Consider the following 23,743-nt stretch of genomic DNA (forward strand, 5'->3'; position numbering starts at 1 on the left):
CTGAGTTGGTTTTTTTTCTGTAATAAAGACTAGCTCACAGGATAACCATGAAGATTGATGATGTGCTTTAAACACATTTAAGTTTTCAAGAATAAAGATGCTATTATAAACCCATAATATCAGAATTTTTATACACCAGTGATTTCCATTAGAACTTTCTATAATGATAGAAATGATTTGTGTGGTTCAACACGATAGCTACCAACTAGCCAGATGCAGCAACCAGCATTTGAAACATGGCAAGTGTAAATGATTAGTTCGATTTTTAATTCTATTTACTTAACTTAAATTTAAATAGCCACATGTAGCTAGTAGATACCAGACAATGAAGCTATAAATCAAAAAACACTTCAGAATTTCATTTTTAAAAGTTACAATTTAACCATTTTCTACTATCTGCAGCAGTGGATGAGTGGAATGTAAAATGGTACAACCTCTTTTAGAAAAATGGCACCTTCTCAGTTAAACATAAGTTATCATATGACCCGGCAATTCCCCTAAGTGTATATCCAAGAGAGTATAAAAAAATATATGTACACATAAAAACTTGTACACGCAAGTTTTTTCAATATAGCAGCCTTATTCAATATAGCCAACATGTGGAAATAACCCAAATGTCCATTATTCACCATTACAATGGAATACTGCTCAGACATTAAAAATGGACAAAGTATTGATACAAGATATGATATGGGTAACCTTGAGGACATTATACTAAGTGAAAGAAGGCAATCACAAAAGACCACAAACTGTATGGTTACATTTACATGAAATGCCAAGAAGAGCCAAATCGACAGAGGCAGATAAAGCAGATCACTAGTTGCGTAAAGCTCAGGGAGATGGAGAGGATATGGGATGATTGGTACCAAGTATGGGCTTTATTTTGGGGGTAATGAAAATGTTCTCAATGTGATTGTGGTGACGGCTGCACAACTTTTAGAACACTAAAGGCCACTGAATTGTATCTTTTATTTAAATGGGTGAGTTGTGTATATGAGTTCTACACACCTCAATAAAGCAATTTTTTTTAAAAAAGCTACAGCTTTCATCAATCAATTAGAAGAAATTCTAAGAAAAAAAGTATCAGATATTCAAGGAACAAATGCATCACAACCAATGATAAATGCTTAGGTAGGCCAAATTACTGAAGTATACTTACGGCAACCTTTTCATAGTTGAGTTACAGAAGTAAAGTAATTGCTTTACAGAACTAGAAATAGAATCACCACAATATAATTTACATTGTAAACACTTCAGTACAATAGGTACAAAAATTCAATTTTGAAGTGGTAAATGAGTGATAGAGCAAATATGAAATTTCTCAATGGTAAATGCATTAGCATATTTTCTGCTAATAATATCAAGTCTTTTTTGTCTTCAGTTAGGAACATTAAAATATGAAATTCTTATCAGTTATGATCATCCCAGAATAATCATAAAGCCATACCTCAAAAACATCATCATGATTAACATGCTTCAAATTCTCAGAGGCTTTCATATCTGCAGTTACTGGTGGATTCCCAGGACTGATCTCAGCTTCAGGTTCACTGGTTTTCTGTACAGAGTTTCCCATCATGTACTTTTCTCTTTCCTCAGCTTTGTTTCTTACTGGAGTAGTACTTTCTGAAGACTACGTAAAAGAGAAGATAAAGAATTCATCTTCCTCATGCTTTATAACTGTTCTTGTACTGTATTAAAGTTCACATGAAAATTTAAAAGTAAATTTTTCCTATTCTGGATAAATCAAGGAAACTTTAAACATGGAAATCTATAGTACTCAGATAAAATGCTCATTGTGGGGACATATGGTTCCCAAAGGTCCATGAGCCACATTAAACTTTACAATTTAGATGAAAGTACATTTTATTTTAGAAGTTGTGAAACAGATATTAATGACTCAGTTACTTAGCTCACCATGGTCAAATTTGGGATGATTAGATTGCTTTTTCTCTTCACTATAAAATGTATAACAACTCTAGTGACATAAAATTTGTTTCTGTGATATAGTGTGAAATAAAAAAACCCATTAAAGGAACACATAATTTAGGGATTTGTGTAGGTTTCTGAAAGACCCCAAAGAAATGCCAACAGTCATAGCAATTAAATTTACAATTAGGATCAGGTAGAATGAATCAATATTCCCCGGGGAGGGGGGAATATTTCCATTACAACAAATTTTCTGACATTCATTATCTTCTTTGCTCCAGCAATGATTTTTTAAAGGTTGTGCTGACACTCCCGTGCCCACCTTGATAGTCTGCAACCACAATGAAGTGGTAATAATAGCAAGTAGGGAGTTCATCGTTGTTACAGGTTTTATTTCAGTTATCTGACAACACCACCCTAAATTTGGGAGTACATTTTAGTGCTTATAAAAAGGATCACTATATCAATTATTTAAAATTTTAAAGAACTTGAGGTAGGTGTTGGTCAATTCTTTTGAACTGAGTTTTCTCACCTTCACACCCATATCATTATTTACAACTTGGTGATCTTCATGTGGTTTCAAATCTCTTCCAGAGTCTTCATTAGTCTCTTCATCTTTTAATCTATGTACAATGGTTTGAACAGTTTTGACCATATTCTTAAGCTCATCTGGGTATGGTGTTGGGTATCTCTTTAAATTTCCTTCCTAAAGAAATAAAATAGGCAAAATTTAAAATATGGGTAGATATTTTTAATGTCAACCTCAAAATTTAATGTATAAGCCATCTTAATTACATTCAATATCTGGCTATAGGTGTAACTGAAAACAAATGATAGGCATCTGAAAGCACTTACACTCAAAAGTATGGTTTTATCAATAGTCAAAGGTGTCACAGTTATAGATTTCATTGTTGTAAAATTTTTCTTAATAGGCATTCACTTCGAAATATATGGAGTGGATATTGCCAACACTGTCACTTGGCTTGGAAACAGATATATGTTTTCCAGGTAGATATTTATCCAGACACATATAAGGTTCTGACATTTATATATATATTAGGCTTTAGGTGCAGGGAATCAAACACTTCAAAGGCCTACCTGTCATTTTCTGGGATTGAGCTAGTTTACACAAGGGGAAAAGAAATACATCCTTAAGTAACTTAAAAATGGGTATTTGCTACTTCTATCATGTGACACATACTCTCAATCCCATAATGAAATAAAGGAGTCATAACAGAGTTCTTTATCCCTAAAATACATATAAATAAATCCTTAAAGAAAGGAAAGGGGAAAACAATAATCTGTTTTTCTCTTATATTTATATACACTATGAAACCTGGTTTGTTATCACATAATTTTATATTGTTCTCAAATTTCACATGATACATAATCAATAAAACTTCAAGCACCTTGGAAGCAAGGAATGAAACCATACATTTCTTTGTATCCCCCAGAACAGTACAGCAGGGGTATACAGTAACCAATAAATATCAGCAGACTAACCCTGGGAGGTGCTTCCCTTTCATCTTTGTCTTCATCACATTCAAATGCCACTTGAGCCCGCTGTTTCCTCTGTTCTTCCCACAATGAAGGATTAAAACTTTCATTATCTGATATGAACATAACTAGAAAACAACAAAAAAATGCACTATATTTTACTGTAATAATGAAGAACTATTAGTTGCTCATCATTTTCTTTATGAGTTATATTTGTTAAAGAAATTCAAACCCTGGCTGGTGTGGCTCAGTGGACTGAACAACAGCCTGTGAACCAAAGGATTACTGGTTCACTTATCAGTCAGGGCACAAGCCTGGGTTGTGGGTCAGGTCCCCAATAGGGGGTGCTAAACAGGCAACCACACACTGATGTTTCTCTCCCGCTCTTTCTCCCTACCCCTCTAAATTAAATAAAATCTTAAAAAACTTAACTAGGTATTTTTAATTTTATTTATTTAAACAATTTTTTAGAGCACATATATGCTTCTGAATAGTTATGGTCACTGTTCAAATAAAAACATAAAACTAAATATTTTTATTTTATTTATTTAAAAATATATTTACATAAAGCATATATGTATATGTATATGTATATGTATATATATGCTTTAAATAAAACACACTCAAATATTTTCACAGAATATACTCAAAACTACTTTTAAGTAATTTTAGTCATTGTATGAATCATGCTTGGTTACTTTAGTACAAGTAAAAATGAATGGAAAAAATTCTGAAGTCTCTGTATGACGATAACAAAAGCAGATAAACTAAGCACTAACAACATTAACATAATAAAAAAATCAAAGATTAAACATGACCTTTGGAGACTTTGGTTCAATGACAAGAAATACTTTTGTTTGAGAAACTTTCTTTGGAATAATATCTATATTGATTGCTTTCTAATATTTTTCAGTTTTATTTTTCTGAAATGATAAAAGTAAAATAAAGAATAAGAAGGAATTTTCCAAGTTTGCTTTTTCCATCCTGTAAAACAGGGCACAGAAAACTATTGAGTCTGAGCCACTTCCTGTTTTTGTAGTCTGTGATCTAAGCATGGTTTTAAAATTTTTTCATGGTTAGGGGAAAAAAACAAAAAATAGTATTTCAGGACACACAAAAATTACATGAAATCTAATTTTTTCCATCAATACAATTTTATTAGAACACACCTGTGCTCATTCATTTACAAACTGTCTGTGACTGCTTTCACACTGACATGGCAGCATCAAGTAGCTGCAACAGAAACCTTATGGTCTACAAGGCCTAAAATATTTATTAAATGGCCCTTTAAGTCCCAGTTAAGGAGACTAAATGGTAATGGGAAAAAAATACAATAAAGATTAATTTTTTTAAAGGCCCTTTATAACTTTGCCAACACATTCAATAAGACATTAAAGTCTCTGCTCTGTACTAAAAATTCATGCCTTCTCTTTCCTCACAATTGTATTAGCATTCAATATTCCCACAATTGTTTGATCAAACAACTGTTTGAATACAGTATGTAGTTGATAGTGATACTATTTACAGGATGCTCATTATTTCCTATTATCCATAAATCACCTTCAGAAGAAAAGTGAAAAATTGAGACCTGTGTCCTAGCAACTAAGGCAAACAAATACACAAACTATTGATGTATCTAAGCATTTACTATAATTCCCTACCTACACTGCCTTAAATCAAAACTTTAAGCATTGATTTAAAACCTCATAAAAACCTAAAAAATAAAATTTCTGCCCAAGTACATATGTAAACCAGAATTGGTATATCAACTTTGAACTTAATTTCTGATGAATATTTGAGTACTTGCAAAAAACAAAACACTGACCATCTAAAATTAAGTATACTATATTTTATTCCAGATATATATTTCCAAATTATATTGCTAACTATGGATTGGGGGCAGATTTAAATACATGAAAGACAAATCTTGCCTATAAAGGCTTGCTTATTCTCTAAGCTTTTAATTACAGATCCTTCAGTGAATAAAGCTATTTACATGTGACATCTCACAAGTTTTAACAGCTAATTTAATTCAAAAGCTAAAGTTCTGTTTCACCAAAATAAATCTCATCAAATATATCCATGAACTAATAACTTAAAGCATATCTTTTATTTCTTCTTGCAAAGAACAAGAAATAGCATTGAGAAATGAGTTTTCTAATTATCACTAGTTATGGAGCAGAAATAAAACTTTAGTTTTTAATCTATTTAAGTATTTCAAAGCTGTGTGCTAAACCTGCTAAAACATAATAATAGGTGATTTGATTTTGTCACAGTGCTAGTCCTTTATAAACAGTGTTTCTCATTTTTTACAAAAACCCTGCAAAACAGATGCTATTACCATTATTTCAAGATAAGAAAACTGAAGCTCAAGAGTTTATTTAACTTGTCTATGGTATATTTAAAATATTAAAACTAATGCTTAATTTAGATGTTTTATTCAGTGTCCATATGGATTAAGAGTTAATTTATTATTAACTTGAGTCCATAAAGATTTTCACTGGTTTCACAAAAATACATAAAATTATATTTTAAGTGCCACATGTAATATACCTAACACACACCATTACAACATATATCAGAAACAATTTGCTCCTTATTTAAAAGGCTTTAATACCATACTTGTTGAAAAAACATTTCTGGCCAATAGTGAAGGGTATATTCCCCTTTCTTGAAAAAACGTAATTAAGAACTTAGAAGTAACATTTATACTCAGGATCCTACAGATTATCTTTACCTAGTGTGTAGATCCAAGGGTAGTATTAACCCTACAACCAACAACAGAAGTGGATGAAATATTTCCTGATTTAATAATCCCAATCACATAACATGTAACATACATTCCCAACATTTGGATAAATGTGATTTAGAATATAGATACACATAATAGATGTTTGCTATTTAATTTCAAGTAATTATTTAAGGACATATATCACATGCATATACCTCTAAATTCCACCACTTATAACCCTGAGATATTGCCTTATTACCCCATTTTCAGAGAAATTTATTGACCAATTCTCCAAATTCCCTTCAAACAATAAAAGTCTTTGAAGACTTAAAATTCACTTCACACCTCTGCTGTGACTTATTAATATGTTTTTAAAGAAAAGAGATTCTTAAATGCCTACCATCCTCAGTCCTTGGCTGCTGAGGGAACATGTAGTTAGTAAGCACCATTTTCTGGGTCTCTGAATCAGTCTCTTTTTGAAGAGGTATCAGGGGTTTGGACTAGGGAAAGAAAATAAAGGTTTAATTTTTAATAATCCTACAGCAAATACACATCCAGCAATTCCTCTGAAAAAGTACTCACCATTTTTTCTATAAAGTATCAATGTGCAGATTACAAAAACAAATTTAAATATATACAATAAAACTTTAAGCACTGATCTAAAACCTCATAAAAACCTAAAAAATACAATTTCATTTTTACTATAAAATACACACATACTGTATTGTAATTACATCTCATTATCAATAAAGTTTTTAAAGACCTCATATACTAAGTATATCCACAGTTCAATAAATTACTTATCATAGTGATTTAATAAAGCTGTAAAATAAGCCTTCCCATTTCATGTATTTTCCCACTCTACTATTACTCCCTTTTGAGAAGATGCTTTTGTAGAAATGAGATAGAAGTTTCAGTCTAGTTATCTGCAGGTTTCTTCTAGATGAAAAGAGAATACTTCAAACAAACAGTAATCTGTAATCTGCTTCTCTCTTCACTCCTGTGTCTCCTGTCTCTATTAATGACACCAAAAGTTACTCGGGTAGAACTGAAAACCCATTATTCTGGACCTCATTTTTCTTAAAATTTTTTCCCCTAACTGGTTATCAAGTACTTTCAACTCACTTAATACTAATACTTGTGCCAGCCTACTGATCTAACATCCCCACAATCCAAGCTTTGGGTGACTCCAGACAGGCAGGGAACTACCCAATCCTTCCAGCCCCTGCCACCCTGTCATTAATTTTTTGGACTTACTCTTATGAAAACCTTGCAGCTAGCTATATACTAATCCTATTAAACATTTCCTCTGTGGCCCTCTCCTTGCTCCACAATAAACACACAAACTGCACTGCATGTCAAATGTCTTCTTCACTGAAAACTTTCTTTGACTTCCTTATGCAATGGAAATGGTGGGTCTACTCCTTTTCCAAAGACAGGGCTTCCCTGCAGCCTTCTCAAATATAAGTTGCTTATTCTCCAACACTTCATAAATCCTAGGCTGCCTTATGCTTACAAATGCTCTGAGATCATTACTTATATCTCAAGTAAAAACACCTGTTGTTTTGAAGAACATAAACCCTGCCTCCTCCATTTTTACCCCCTTTCCTATTATTCAGTGACCTCTAGTAGTATTCATCTATTCCTGACTTTTATGCCAATTTTTCCACAGTCATGGGTAATTCAAGAAATATGAAATGAAGATGACATATCCGTACTTTCAGCCCAGTAAATAAGTATTTCCTAGAGGAAGTACAGCAAAAGAAACTAAAGCATAATCTAGAGCACTATTAGGGCACCAACATATTAGAGACTGGTGGAAGATAAATACCTGAAAACAAAAATTGAGTAGCCAAGCAAAAGGACAACCAGCAAAGGATGGCAACACAGACACTATGCAGCTCTCTCATTTTACTGCTCCGATACTACTTGCTACTCAGCCTCACCAAAACTGCCAACTCTGAACATTCAACTCAATTGCCATCATTCTTTCCTATCTGTGCTTCTCTTTTTGTACCTCACCATATCTCACCATAACCATTTTCCTGACAATTAACAAGACAATCTACTTGCTAGACTGACCTATTGCACTTGGCTTGGCAAAGCTGAAACCCAGAATCATTACAATTATGTACTTTTCCAGTATCACACAACTGAGCAAATTGATGTAAATACAGGATTGTGATAACCAACTTCAACATGGCTCTCAGTTACCTGAAAATGTCCTAAATTGTCCTAAATTCTGAAAAAGAGATTATCTTCTGAAAAAAGTTTAAAGATAAAAATGTAATTCAAGAACTGCTAAGAGTTTAGAAATGGCTACATTCCAAGAGTTTCATCATATACAGTATTACCACTCCTCCTCAATCTACAGACTCAAGTCCCTTCAAGAAGATAATCTCTGCCAAAGCTACCGATTCAACCAGCTTCCGCTTCGGTCATCCAACCCCCTCTCATATCCTTAATCTTATTCTCCACACAGTCTCTTTCCAACAACCTACAGACACGCTAATATTAAAGAATCCCTTCTTACCCTATCCCTAGCTACCAATTACTTCATGTTTCACTCCTTTTCCTTCTCGTCCAACCCTCTTTAAAAGTCTAATTAATAATCCCTCATTCCCTCACTTATGTATTTCTTAAACTGCTTCAATCTGGTTTTTGATGTATATCTCTACATTTACATTACTTATAACTAATTAACTATTACTTGCCAAAATATAATGTACACTTTTCAGACTTCATTTGAACTGACTTCTCCATAGCATTTATACTGTTCTATACAACTCCTTTTAAGTCAGTCACTTCACCCTTAACTTGAAACCACCATCATATAGTTTTCCTTCTACCTCTATAGCTGCTCTTTCTAAGACTATCAATCCACTGGCCACTTACATGATAGCATTCCTCAGGATGTATCCATCCCCAACATTAAAAGACTAATTTTAAATAGTCCATTTTGAGAAAATAATAAAAGTCATAAAACTGTCCTCTAGAAAAAGTGACTTAAGATGACGGGATAAATCTTATATATCTTTTTGTGTCACAAATCAAACTTTACAAATTAAAAGAAATAATCTATTATGGAACTGGAAAAAAGAAAATTATGTCCTCAGAAACAATTTTGAGAAATTTCTGGAAGTTAGAATTAAAAGAATGAAGAAACCAGGAGCAGAGAAACCATAGCCCACAACAAAGTTGCAGGGGCGGGATGGCTCATGGCCACTGGAACTGTTCTATGCACACTACCTTGAGGCCAAGGTACTTTAAGCTCAGCATACCTACCTGGAACATTGTCCCATAAAAATATTTTTTTTTCTCTGTGGTTCCCTATCTTGGTTATGGTATCAATATCTACCTAGTCCACATACATGCACTCTTCAAATGTAGTGACATGACTTTTTAAGTTATGTCTTAAATATACTGGCTCTTCCCTGGTGCTGTTATAATTATTTTCAGCCAGTACTTTCTGTTGCCTTGAGTATGGATGGCAGTGTTCTTCAACTGGTCTCCTTTGCCTTCATGCTCAGCCTCATCCCCTGCTTAATCCACCTTCCATAAAGCAGCCCCAAATGACTTTCTAAAATGTCAATCTATTCATAGCATTTACCTGCTCATGTTATACTGGTTCCTCCTCTCCTATAGGACCACTCCTTCTTCTTAAACTAAAGACATATATGAGTAACTGATCAATGACTATAATGACCAAATGCCCAACTGGCCTAGGATATTGTCATTTTACACATTTTTCTGACATAATTATCATAAGGCTTCCTTTCACTATCAAAAGTGTCCTAACCTAGTATGGACAACGAATTACATAGCACTCTAACCACAGTAATTTTCAACTCAGCCTGAATATGGCTCCAGAATCCTTAAAACAATCTTTCAGAAGCCACCCATTAATTTATGAGCTGACATATAAAAAAAAATCTATTTCCCATTCTTGAAATATAATGCAAGTTCCTTTGCACAGCATACAAAATCCTCTATGACCTCAGTCCCAGTCGATCTCTTTGGCCTCATTTCCTATTCTCCCATCTAACAGGTCATGCTCTAGTCACAATGAACTACTTGTAGAGTTACTGAATGTACTAGACTGATTCACCAGTAAGTGCTTAGGCTCATTTCTTCTAACTAGAACACTGTTCCCCTTTCTTTGTTTAAATCCTGCAACTCTTCTAAGAAGTAATTAGGCATTGCAGGCATCTCCACCTCTGGAACACCTGTCTTTTCAACCCCAAGTTATGCTCCCTTTCTTTGATCCTGAAGCCTAGTCCTGCCCAGTCATTTACAATATTGTATTAAAATGAATTTCTTCATAGCCTGACAGGCAATGTTTTGTAAATCCAGCTGCAAAACTTCAAATCAGTTTCAAATTCAATTAACAGAGACCAGATAGATAAAAGTACCATACATATGAAATGACATATTTAAGAGATGTCGTAATCGCTTCCGTTCAAGTTCTCATTAAAGCAAAGGTATCCTCATTTAGTATTCCCTTCCCTAATTTACAGAGCAAGTAAATACTTCAGTCTAATCCATAAGTGAGGATCAACAGCAACTTAAGACTTTTAGGATTTTAGTTAAGAGTTAGGTGGAAAATGGTCCTCAGTTAAGAAGCCTGGAGAATCTGGATGGAGGCATAAATGGACACACCATACCTCCACGCACAACCAAGATTAGAACAACAACAATTTAGAGGCAGAATAACACCCAGAACTGACAGAATTTATCTGAATGGAAGTCGGACAGCCAAGAAGTTGAAATAGACCCGTTCATCCAGACCGGTAGGAGGGCGGAGACGAGTGCGCGGAGTGCAGGAAGAGCTGGGCGCCTAAGGCAACTGGGAGTGCGTAAGCCATCCAGGGGCGCAGCGGGTGGACCCTGAGTACGCGAGTGGCAACTGGTGGACCCAGTGAGGCTGCGATTGTGGACCAGGGCAGAGCACGCAGCCCAGGATCCCAGGGAAGGGACTGAGATCCCAGGAGAGTGGGGCTGCCGCCATTGTGCCCTTCCGCCCCCACCTCCACATACAAGGTCACAATCTAGTGACTGGGGTGCCCAGCCCCAGTGAACACCTAAGGCTCCGCCCCTCACTGCAACAGGAGCGACCAGACCAAAAAAAAAAAAAGAGAGAGAGAGAGAGAGAGATGGCTCCAACAGAAGAACAAATCAATGCCCCAGAACTCATCCTTTTGAGCAACCAAGAAATAGCTAACCTATCAGATGCACAGTTCAAAACACTGGTGATCAGGAAGCTCACAGAATTGGTTGATTTGGGGCGCAAATTACATAAAAAAATGTAGGTTACCATAAAAGAGATGAAGGAAGACGCATGGAGAACCAACAGTGATGGGAAGGAAACTGGGACTCAAAACAATAGAGTGGACCAGAAGGAAGAAAGAAACAACCAGAAAAGAATGAAGAAATAAGAATTCAAAAAAAACGAGGAGAATCTTAGGAACCTCCAGGACATCTTTAAACGTTCCAACATCCACATTATAGGGCTACCAGAAGGGGAAGAGGAAGAGCAACAGATTGAAAACTCATCTGAACAAATAATAAAGGAGAACTTCCCCATTCTGGCAAAGGAAATAGACTTCCAGGAAGTCCAGGAAGCTCAGAGAGTCCCAAAGTAGTTGGACCCAAGAAGAAACACACCAAGGCACATCATAATTACATTAGCCAAGGTAAAAATGAAGGAGAGAATCCTAGAAGCAGCAAGAGATAAGGGGACAGTAACCTACACAGGAGTTCCCATCAGACTGTCAGCTGATTTCTCAAAAGAGACCTTACAGGCAAGAAGGGGCTGAAAAGAAGTATTCCAACTCATGAAAGACAAGGACCTATATCCCAGATTACTCTATCCAGCAAAGCTCTCATTTAGAATGGAAAGGCAGATTAAGTGCTTCTCAGATAAGGTTAAGTTAAAGGAGTTCATCATCACCAAGCCCTTATTTTATGACATGTTAAAGGGACTTATCTAAGAAAAGAAGATAAAGAAACAACATGTATAGTAAAAGCACAGCAAACTCACAATTATTAACAATCACACCTAAAGCAAAACCAAAAGAAACCAAGCAAACAACTAGAACAGGAACAGAACCACAGAAATGGAGGTCACATGGAGGGTTAGCAACAGGGGAGTGGGAGGAGGAGAGAGGGGGAAAAAGGTACAAAGAATAAGTAGCATAGATTGTAGGTTGAAAATAGATAGGGGGAGGATAAGAATAGTATGGGAAATGTAGAAGCTAAAGAACTTGTAAGTATGACACATGGACATGACTAAACAAGGGAATATGGGTGGGAGAGGGTGTACAGGGTGGAGGGGAGTGAAGGGGGAAAATGGGACAACTGTAATAGCACAATCAATAAAATATATTAGAAGAAAAAAAGAAGTCTGGAGAATCCTAAAATACAGACAATGGGTTTCTTTACTGTAGTACAAAACAGGGTTGTTAATATAATCCGAAAAAGAAACATAACATAGTCCCCAAAGTAAATGTGACCACGGAACTTACAAATTCCTCATGAAATTAGTGTTTACAAAACTTTAGAAAATATAGCTTTAGATAAACTATTTTAGTAAGGCATTGCTTAAAATTAAATACTAAGCAATAATTTATGACAAATATCAGCAAATTACATATGCAACCCTGCAATACCTATAAAATAATACCTATATACCTATAAAACTTTACCTATAAAACTAATACCTATAAAATTTTAATACCTATAAAACTTTATTTTTCTTTGTAGCTCTGAAACATTCCATAGATACTTGTTTCTGTCTCCCATGAGAATGTAAACGTAATAAGAATGTAAAAAAAGGGTCTATTTGTTTCACCAATATATCTAGCTCCCAGAACAGTTCATGGCCTACTACAAGCTTTCAATAAATATTTGTCAAATAAACATAAGCCCAAGGTATAACTCTTAATTTCTGAGAAATGCCTCCTTAAGGTGTGTGAAAGTGCTTAATTAGAAGTATAGTTTAAATTATCAAATTTCTACAGATATATGCCATAAAGAATCACCACAAAAACTAAAAAATAAGGGAGTATTGTGTCTGACTTCCTAAAAACCTTTTTGTTTAAAAAATGGATTTAGAAGGAATTAGACAAGTTCAACAGGATTTATTTTCTATAAATCTACACATATTTCACAAAAATTATCTGTAAATATTTTCTAAGGTTTTCCTTATGTAGAATATGTTTTTATATATGTTCACCAGTATAACTGCTCTTAAATGGGCCTATGTAAATCAGAATGTGTAACTGTACAGCACTTGGAACTCAGTAGTTTACAGAACCAGAATGCCCACCTGATTATCTGAGAGCCACATCGCAGTCAGTTGCTGTAGCTTTGTAAAGCTAAAGGGCAGATTCTTTAATCTGTTGGAAGATATATAAACAAAAGTTAAACTTTAAAATGACAAACATTAAAATGAGAATAAATCTAATGGTCTTCTGAACAATGTTATGTTATTGCATATGGAAGTAGCAAAAGACAGTTAATTCAGGGGGGAAAAAAGCCAATATAGGTCTTTGAATAAGATATAAAACAAAATATTATCCAGCTTTGTAAGAATAAGTTTTTAAGACATAATTCTTCAACTGAATAAACTTGGCCAGGAGAAAAATGAATAATCTAAAAACCACAAAAAATTATTGGGTAGGAAAAAATATTAACTATCCCTACCTTAATGAAAAGACATAGACACATTAAGAATGTCTCATAAAATTGCTTTGGATATTTTATTTGGATTTTGAGAGAACAAACTTATCAGAAGCACTCTTAGTGACGGTTTGTTATAAAAACTGCATTGATCTATATTTCATGTGAGTCAGCACTTTCATACTGAAGAAGACTATGTTTTAACAATGTAATGAATAAAAACAAAGTAATATAAATATTTATGAGGATGATAAATGAGAATAGAATCCTATTTAAAATAAAATGCCTACCTTCTGTTTTATGCTTATCTACTCTTTCATACCCATCTGCCAAGGCAATTTGTTGGAACCTAGGGCTCTAGTTTTAGGGTACAAAGTATGGGCCAAAAAAAGGATTTAATTTTTTTTAAAGGCAGTGGTTCCTCTTAAATAAAATGGAGCAGTCACAATATCCTATGTAGTCAGAAAACTCAGTTTCAATAAAACTCTACCCATTTTTTTCTATGTGAGTCACCTTAAATCTGAGTCTTAATTTTCTCCTCTATAAAACAGGAATATCTGTTATACTATTTCATAGGATTGTTTTTGAATACTTTGTAAGATGCTATGAAAGCAAAATGTAAAAATTCTCTAGAAACACTTTTATCAGTACAGTAGTTCTCCCTTATCCACAGAGGATAAGTTCCAAACCCCTCCACCCCCTCTCCTGAAGCCAAGGATAGTACAAAACCCTATGTATACTTTTCCCAAAATACACATATACCATTCTCCTAAAAGAAAGCACTTTATGGTTTCTTTTTGGCATATCTGAATTGGCAGCATCACTATTCTTGTACTTGGGGCCATTATTAAATAAAATAAGGATTACGTGAACACAGCACTCTGATATGGTGAGAGCTGATCTGATAAAAAAGAGGGCTGAGTGGTGAACAGAGCAGGTAGCATATACAGGGTGTATACAATGGAGAAATGGATGATTCATGCCCACAGAGAGATGGCACGAGATTTCATCACGCTACTCAGAACAGCGTGGAATTTAAAACTTACGAATTGTTTATTTTTGGAATTTTTCCACTGACTATTTCAGACCACAATTGACCATAGGTAACTGAAACTGAATAAAGTGAAATCGTGGATCAGGGGACTACTGTATTCTATCTTTACCTCAGGAAAAAATTATGGACAATCTGTTCTTATCTTAAACATTGTTACAACTTATCAACCCTAGGAATCTATCTGTTCTACACCTTGACCATGCTGTCCGAGCTATATGATGGATGTCTAATCACACAATCACTTGGAAAAATACAAAGAAGATTAAATGAAAAGATGCTTTGTTCAAGAGCAGTATTAAGGTGAAGAACTGATTTTAGGAATAAAAAAAGTTGCTATAAAGGAGAGAATAAGGGTGGCATAGCTAAAGTCAACAGGACACGAACTGTGACAACCACAGTATGTCAATTAACATAAGGTAAAATTAGATAATTTCAGATAAAAATTCTATTTAAAAATAAAATATATATGAAAACAACATGCGTTAGATATTTGATCACACATAATGAAACTTGAATTTTATCCAGTGCCTTCTATAAACCAACTGATGAATACATTACAAACCTATTGTCACTTAAATTAATGACTTTTAATTTTTGCATATCACCCATTTCCTCTGGAAGTGTCTCAAGTTTATTGGAATGAAGAAACAGCACAGTTATATTTTTCCAGCTGCCAATCTGAAAAATAAACATAAAACTGGGGAATCAGATATATGGCCTACTACTTAACAGACATAAGTAAAATAGTTTCAGAGGTTATGAAAAATACTCTTCTCGTTTATAAAAGAAAATTTTATTTTCCCTTTTCAATTATTAATTTTCATGTAGGAAGTATCTAGGAATCTCTTGTAAATCAATATAGCTAATAATTCTTCCATAAAACAACTTAGTTACATAATTATTTCTGAAAGAAAGTAAAACCACACTAGGTAGATATAATACATAATTAGAAAAATAAAAAATAAAAATTCAAAAGAAATTTAAATTATAGTACCTCTGGGGGTAACTGTTGTAAGTAATTATGATCTGCAGCAAAGGTTCTTATATTAATAAGCTGCCCAATAGATGAAGGCAAAGCTTCAACTTCATTGAAGCTACAATCCAGTTCTTCTATTGATACTAACCTTTAAGAAAGAAAACATACATTTTAAAAAAAACATTCCTTACATATAATCCAACATTTAAGAATATAGGAACATTTGAACTTGACTTTAACAAAACTAACAAAACTCTTTCTCCACTAAGATATATTTCACCAATAAACAATTAGCCTATCTTTATTATAAATGTACCCAGATAATAATCATTTATTTAAATGTTTATGACATCTCCTTTAGATACTATTTATGCAATTACCTGAAAATATATATGGCACGCTGAACTGAAAGAATTCACAAAAATCTTACCCTCCTATAGAGTCTGGTAGATACATTAATTGATTTTCATCTATTTTAAGAGTTGTTACATTCTTCAATGAACCTATGGAGGAAAGAAATAATACATAATTTTCCAGCTTAAAGGAGAAGCAAGTCAACCAACAGTCAATGTGAGCACAAATTGCATTTGACATTAATCATAAAGAACCTTCCCAAACAACCTGGAGACACCATACCAATCTCATCACTCTCTAGTCCCCTACCCTGTATTTTCCATTTTCACCTACATATCACCTCGTAACATTAGTGTGTATTTAACTATGTAATTCTACTGTAATGTAGGTGTCATAACCGAGTAGGGACTTTTTATCTGCTTTGTTCACTGTAATAGTCCTCCTCTTTAAAATAATACCATGGTACAGTAAAAACATATAATACAAACTTGTGGTATTAATGGATTAAAGAAATGGTACTCTGAAGGTGGTTTTTATAGGTGTGTGACAAACTATTCTATGTACACTAAATACTAAAATAATAAAATGGAGCTTAAGTTAAAATTAAACATGCTGAATGAATTTTAGCAGAATTTGCAAAACGTAAACTGAGCTAAAACAACTATGTGGTTCAACTGAAAAATACGCAAAAATATTTTCTTGGTTTTTATAAACATCACAAAGATACCAAGATTTAACTTTTTAGTTCTTTAATCAAAATAATTCAATTCCCTTGATGCATCATGAGACAAGCAACTGGACAAATCAATATATGCTCTCACAGAATTTGCTAAACTGTTCTTTCTTGTCAGAGAGTCTAAAATGAAGTAAGACTGAAAAAGTCATCAGATTAAAGGCTACGATCAAAACAAAATAAAAAAGGAAAAGAAAGAATTAAACCAAGTTTGGAAAAACTAACCTCTTTTTAAAAAAATATTAAATTTTATTACAGTGATAAAAATGATGTTTCCTCAAAAACACAGTATCTTCAACATAGGTGTAAACTGTATGACTGATCAAATTAGGAAAAAATTCAGTAAGATTTGTGACTTCAGACTTCCTGTCAAGATGGAGGCATAGGTAGACATGCTTTGCCTCCTTGCACAATCATAGAAAGAATTACAACCAGATCTCAAAACTAATAATACTCAGAACTGTCAGAAAATTGAGCTGCATGGAAGTCTAACAACCAAGGACTTAAAGAAGACACATTCATGTACGCCAGTAGGAGGGGCAGAGTTGCAGAGATGAACAGAGATGGACAGAGAGGCAGCATGGTGTGGAAAGGCAGCAGCAGAGCATAGGATGGGTGGGAGGGATACCTTGGGAGAAAATGATCCCAGCCCCAGCCACACTGCACTGCCCAGGATTCCAACACCAGGAAGATAGATCCCCATTACCTCTGGCTGTAAAATCAGCAGGAGTTGGAGAAGCAGAAGAAATTGTCAGATTTTTGCTGCTTAAAGGGCCAGCACAGTCTTTGACCATACCCAAAGGCACCCATTCCAGGATTCACCACTGGGGCAGCAGCTGGAAGGGTGCCAGAAGCATGCAGGAAGGGGGGTGAAGTGACTACAAATAGGGTGAGCACTGTGCAAACCACCAGAAGCCAGGTGGCTGCAGTGTCCCCCCTCAGAGCCCTCCCACACAGCCATAAAGCATGAAGCAGGTTACCCCTCCTTGGAAATTACCAAAAGTTCTGTCCCACACAATTTATAGATGCCTTTTCTACACATGCCACACTACTAAGAGAGTAAAAGCAGCTCTATTTCATAAACAGAAATAAACACAGAGAAGCTGCTAAATTGAGGAGACAGACAAAAATGGCCCAAATGAAGGAAAAGAACAAAACCCCAGAAGAACAACTAAGCCAAATGGAGATAGCCAACCTATCAGATGCAGAGTTCAAAACACTGATTATCAGGATGCTCAGAAGTCCTTGAGTACAGCCAAAAAATAAAGGAAGAAATGAAGGTCACACTTAGTGAAATGAAGAATAATCCACAGGAAACCAACAGAGAAGGGAGGGAAGGTAGGATTCAAATCAATGCTTTGGAACAGAAGGAAGAGATAAACATTTCACCAGAACAAAAAGGAAAAAATTCAAAAAATTGAGAACGGTATAAGGAGCCTCTGGGACACCTCCAAACATGCCAACATCCAAATCATATGGATGCCAGAAGAAGAGGAAGAGCAAGAAATTGAAAACTTATTTGAAAAAATAATGAAAGAAAACTTCCTAATCTGGTGAGGGAAACAGACATACCAGCCCAGGAAGCAGAGTCCCAAACAAGTTGGACCAAAAAGGAACACATCAAGACACATCATAATTAAAATGCCAAATGTTAAAGATGAAGGGAGAATCTTAAAAGCAGCAAGAGGAAGGCAGACAATTACCTACAAAGGAGTTCCCCTAAGACTGTCAACTGATTTCTCAAAAGAAACTTTGCAGGCAAGTAGGAACTGCAAGAAATATTCAAAGGGATGAAAAGCAAGAACCTACAACCTAGATTACTCTATACAGAAAAGCTATCATTTAGAATGCAAGGGCAGATAAAGTGCTTCCCAGACAAGGCACAGCTAAAGGAGTTCATCACCACCCAGCCAGTATTACAGGCAATGTTAAAAGGGAGTTATTTAAGAAAAAGAAGATCAAAATCATGAACATTAAAAAGGCAAAAAATTCACAACTGAATCTAAAAAACAAAAACTAAGCAAACAACCAGAACAGAAATAAGATCAGATATGGAGATCATTTGGAGAGTTATCAGCTGGGAGAAGGGAGGAGGTGAATAGGGAAATGGTGCAGGGATTAAGAAGCACAATTGGTAGGAAAAAAACAAACATGGGAAAGTTAAGAACAGCATAGGAACCCTGGCTGGTGTGGCTCAGTGGACTGAGTGCCAGCCTGGGAACTGAAGGGTCACCAGTTTGATTTCCAGTCAGGGCACATGCCTGGGTTGCCTGCCAGGCCCGGTCCCCAGTGAGGGGGCACATAAGAGGCAACCACACATTGATGCTTCTCTCCCTCTCTTCCTCCTTTCCCCTCTCTAAAAATAAATAAATAAAACACTTCAAAAATGAAACATGAAATGGTCTTTAAAAATAGCATAGGAAATGGAGAAGCCAAAGAACTTACATGCAGGACCCATGGACAAGATCTAAGGGAACTAAGGGAAGGGATTGCTGGAGGGAAGGGGTGTATCAAGTAGATGAGGACAAGGCAGAAAAAACTGGGACAACTGTAAAAGCATAATCAATAAAATATATTTTAAAAAATAAAAATTTACTTTGATCAACCTTAAAGATTTGTGACTTCAGCAATAAAGCAGTAAAACTATGTCAACAAATCAAGCAATAGCAAAAACCTAATTTCTCATCTTTTACATTACTAAAAATTAATTACACGAATTAGAAAGTAATACAAACCAATAGTCTCAGGCAGTTGTTGAAGTGAATTGCTTGATAATATGAGGTCTTGAAGGTTTTCACATGCTGAAATTCCTTCTTCAACCATTTCAATATTATTTTTAGAAAAATCCAAATATGTGAGCTGTTTCAAACTACCAATAAACTGTAAGTAAAAAAAAAAAGGAAAATCTAATGACTCTATCAACCATAAGTAACTTGTAAAATATTTAGGTAATACACCTAAATGCCAAGTTATAACTTGTAATTAAAAGTTTTATATGAAATAGAAAACTCATCAATTTTTTAAGAATACCATTAGTAATGTATTCAGTAATTAAGAGAAGAGCTCCTACTAATTTAACCTCAGTAGAGTGACAAAGGACATATACTTTTCTTTGGGAACTCAGCTGTCCATCTTTGGCTAGGGAGATAGCAAATACCCATATCTTTCAGACCATAAGACGCACCTAGGTTTTAGAGGAGGAAAACAGGAAAAAAAAAGTTTTGAAGCAAAAATTGTGGTAAAATATTTAATAACATAAATATCATAATATTTCACCAATGTAAGTGTAAACAGAACAACAGCAACATGAACAATCATTACTCCTCCAAAATGTGGAGGTGAGTCTTACAGTCCAAGAAAGAAGGTGCATGGATTCTTATACTTTAGAGTATGGGAGCAAACAAAACGTCAGTTGGTAAGACATGGAAAATATCCCAGCTGAACAATTCCATGGGCAAGGACACACACATAATCCATGGTATTAAAAAAAGTATTTTACAAAAGTTTATTATGGAAATTTTTCTGATTTTAATCAAGCATCTGTTGACAGTAAAAATATATAATTTTTATAACTGTTTAATTCTGTTAAGAACAAGTAATTTGAAAAAGTACAATACATAAAAATGCAAAGATGCAGAGAAATAAGTAAAGCCATTTGAAATTTGATATACTTACGCCTGGAATAAAAGTCAGTCTATTACCATCCATCCAAAATTCTTTCAATCCATTTAGTTGCTCAAGTACTTCAGGCTGTTTGGATTAGGAGGAAGAGGCAAATCTAATTATTTACTTGAATGTCTTTATGTGCCAAAAAGCCCCTGGAAATTTCTAGTAACTTTTAGTTTTTTTTCTGAAAAATTTTTACTTATTTATTTTTAGGGAGAAGAGAAGGGAGGGACAAAGACAGGAGAGAAACATCGATCAGTTGCCTCTCACATGCACCTGGACTGGGGACTGAACCTGCAACCCAGGCATGTGCCCTGACTGGGAATCGAACTGGCAACCTTGTACTTTGTGGGATGACACCCAACTAATTGGGCCACATCGGTCAGGGTGATAACTTTGTTTAAAAAAAAAAATGAAGGAAAACAAAAAAGCGTCAAGCCTTTTCACTGTATTTTAGTTAGAGTACTATTACTAAAGAATGCAAAGATAGATATTTCCTAACAGGTTACAAAAAATTCATTTAAGCTTTTCATTACATAATAGGTTCAAGTATTTATACAATTAATAAAGAAAAAAATAAGGGCTGCTGCTTTCAAGAATACAATGAAAAGATACTCTCAATTATCTGTAACGAGCTTTCAATGAAAAGATACTCTCAATTATCTGTAACAAGCTTTCAAGAAAAAGAGGAAAGAAAAGAACAACATACTTCTTAAATGTCCAATAATAAAGAAAAAGTAAGTAACCACGCCATAATCACATGATAAACTAATTCTGTTATTTTAAATTTGCAGCAATTACATGGTAAAATACTGTTTATAATATGATGCTGAGGACCAAAAATAATCAATCAAAGAATTGCAGTGGACCTTGGTATTTAGGCAAAATATGATCTTGGGCATTCACCCTTGGAGGCTTTTCTGATTCAATCTTCAAAGATAATTCTGTTGCCCCCACAAACCTGTGTGCAATCAATGACAGTGTGATGGCATGGAGTGCCACCATGTCTAATCACCATAATAACACAAATAATACATGAAGTGCATGTCATTCAGATTTTTAACATATAAATACAGATAAAAATTCTAGGTACAACATGGATTAAAAGAAATTTCCTTTTCTGCTTTACCTGTTATAGTTCTAATACTATGGTTCTTATAATGGGTAATATTGAAACACTAAAATGGTACAGACACTACTGATTTTCAGTGCTGTTCTGATTCTCAAAATTAACATTAAGAATTTTCAAACAGAACACATAGAGAGAGAATACAATAGCTAGATAATTTAGGAAGCACAGAATATGTATTTTTTCACAAGTAGTAAAGCCTCACACAACACACAATAAAGCTAAGCAGAAACCACCTTAAATTAAAATATAATAAAGAATATGAAAAAGTATTTTATATAAAATATAAGGTACTCAAAACCATGCTCTTCCACTGACTCCAGCTGAAAAGTTGACTGCATTTAGTGAACAAAAGTACAATACATTACCCACAGGACAATCACACAGCTGAAAGTACTGAAAAATTCTGGTTCTTAAGACCATCATATGAAATTTACCACAATTAAAAAAATGAACTTGAAAACATACTATAAAAATGTTAATGATGATACTCAGGTTAATACATTCTTCTTTAAAAATATATCTAGCTTAGCCTCTTGGAGAAATTACTAAAGCCCAAAAACTGCTTACATACTCCTTTCCTTTTTCATTCAGCATCACAGCACACTGTGCATACAAAACAAAAGCATAATCCAGAGATCTCACTGCCAACTCAAAAATAATAGTTGTTTCCACTCAATGTTTTTCCCTTTAACTACTAAATAAAAGTATTATAGAAAAGTGTTTTATCATTAAATAAATTCCTAAGCAATACCCCTGAAAGTTATTTTTGATCAGGAAGCAGTACTTTTCCTGTTGCATTCTAATACGATGAAACACTGTTTTTCCCTTATAATCTCTCACTTTCTACTCCCTATGCCTAAAAACTTTTGGTTACCTTTTTCCATGGGTTTCTCATTAATTTTACATTTTATCCTTACTCTTGTCAAATGTTTCTACCTGGTTAACTTTCCCTGTTAAGAATTTCCGTATCTTGTCTCTCAAAAATGTATGTATGTCTTTCCCTAATTTTATACTTAAAAATGCAGAGAATACATTAATTTTCACATTTAGTTCTTGAAGAAATGTAAGGCTATGGACAGGGAGACTGGTGAGAACTTACCACTTCTGTGAATTCATTACTTCCCAAATCCAATCTTTCCAGCTGGGTCAGTCTATTCATGGTTCTGTGTACAATGGATTAATAAAGAGTTAAGTATACAAAAACATCAATTAATGGAAGCTGTCAAATTAATAGTGTAAAACATTCTTATGTAATGTATCTTGTATAGGCTTTTACATGGTGACAAAACAAAAATAATTTTCTAAGAAAAGAAATCATCATACAGTTATACCTCACTTAATAATGGGGACACGTTCCAAGAAACACATTGTTAGGTTATTCCATTGTTGCGTGAACATCATAGAGTATTCTTATGCAAACAGAGATAGTTCAGCCTAGTACACACCTAAGCTATGTAGTACAGCCTGTTGCTCCTAGGCAACAGCCTGTAAGTCATGTTACTGTACTGATTACTGTAGGCAGCTGTAGCACAATGGTATCTGTATCTAAACACAGAAAAGTTACAGTAATAGTCTATAAAAGACAAAGTATGTGCATGTGTAATTCCATCATCTCTGGAAATTTAACATACTAGAAATAGTAAAATAAAACTCAAATGTTTCTCTAGATTTTTAGTGGGGGAAAAAAGAGACATTTCCATTGTAATGTGAGTATGTTATGGACCTAACATTAGATAAAGTTAATTTTCCCCAACTCTTACATTTTAAATATGCCTTTCTATCAACTCTAACAAAACCAATTCATCTCACAAACCCAATTTTTCTTAAGCTGTTTTATGTAACTTAGATTTACTGAATGTCTTTTCTCAGGTACTATGAGGTGCTATAATTCTATTTCCCTTACTCATATCTGTCTTTGTCCAGAAATCTTGTAAGTCAGTTCTAGTTTGCTTCATAGCAAAGCAAAAGGTGTTTTCAAGATCTTTCTCAAGAAA

The 23,743-nt window shown here is 34.3% G+C and overlaps 1 protein-coding gene across 7 annotated transcripts in view; it reads right to left on the minus strand.

Annotated features, from left to right (window-relative positions):
* Positions 1-23,743, minus strand: part of ERBIN (erbb2 interacting protein) — a 121,471-nt gene that overhangs the window by 23,873 nt on the left and 73,855 nt on the right. For all 7 annotated transcript variants that reach the window (XM_045848276.1, XM_045848277.1, XM_045848278.1 and 4 more), the window contains 11 exons: positions 22,849-22,912; positions 20,627-20,701; positions 19,687-19,831; positions 16,295-16,367; positions 15,883-16,012; positions 15,451-15,566; positions 13,482-13,551; positions 6,555-6,654; positions 3,430-3,551; positions 2,459-2,632; positions 1,448-1,630 (listed from right to left, as the gene is read on the minus strand). In XM_045848276.1, coding sequence (XP_045704232.1) covers positions 1,448-1,630; positions 2,459-2,632; positions 3,430-3,551; positions 6,555-6,654; positions 13,482-13,551; positions 15,451-15,566; positions 15,883-16,012; positions 16,295-16,367; positions 19,687-19,831; positions 20,627-20,701; positions 22,849-22,912 — 1,252 coding nt within the window. The remainder of the gene's footprint in view (positions 1-1,447; positions 1,631-2,458; positions 2,633-3,429; positions 3,552-6,554; positions 6,655-13,481; positions 13,552-15,450; positions 15,567-15,882; positions 16,013-16,294; positions 16,368-19,686; positions 19,832-20,626; positions 20,702-22,848; positions 22,913-23,743) is intronic.

Source organism: Phyllostomus hastatus, unplaced genomic scaffold (genome assembly GCF_019186645.2).
Source record: "Phyllostomus hastatus isolate PE091 unplaced genomic scaffold, TTU_PhHast_1.1 phas_contig_58, whole genome shotgun sequence".
Lineage (NCBI taxonomy): Eukaryota > Metazoa > Chordata > Mammalia > Chiroptera > Phyllostomidae > Phyllostomus > Phyllostomus hastatus.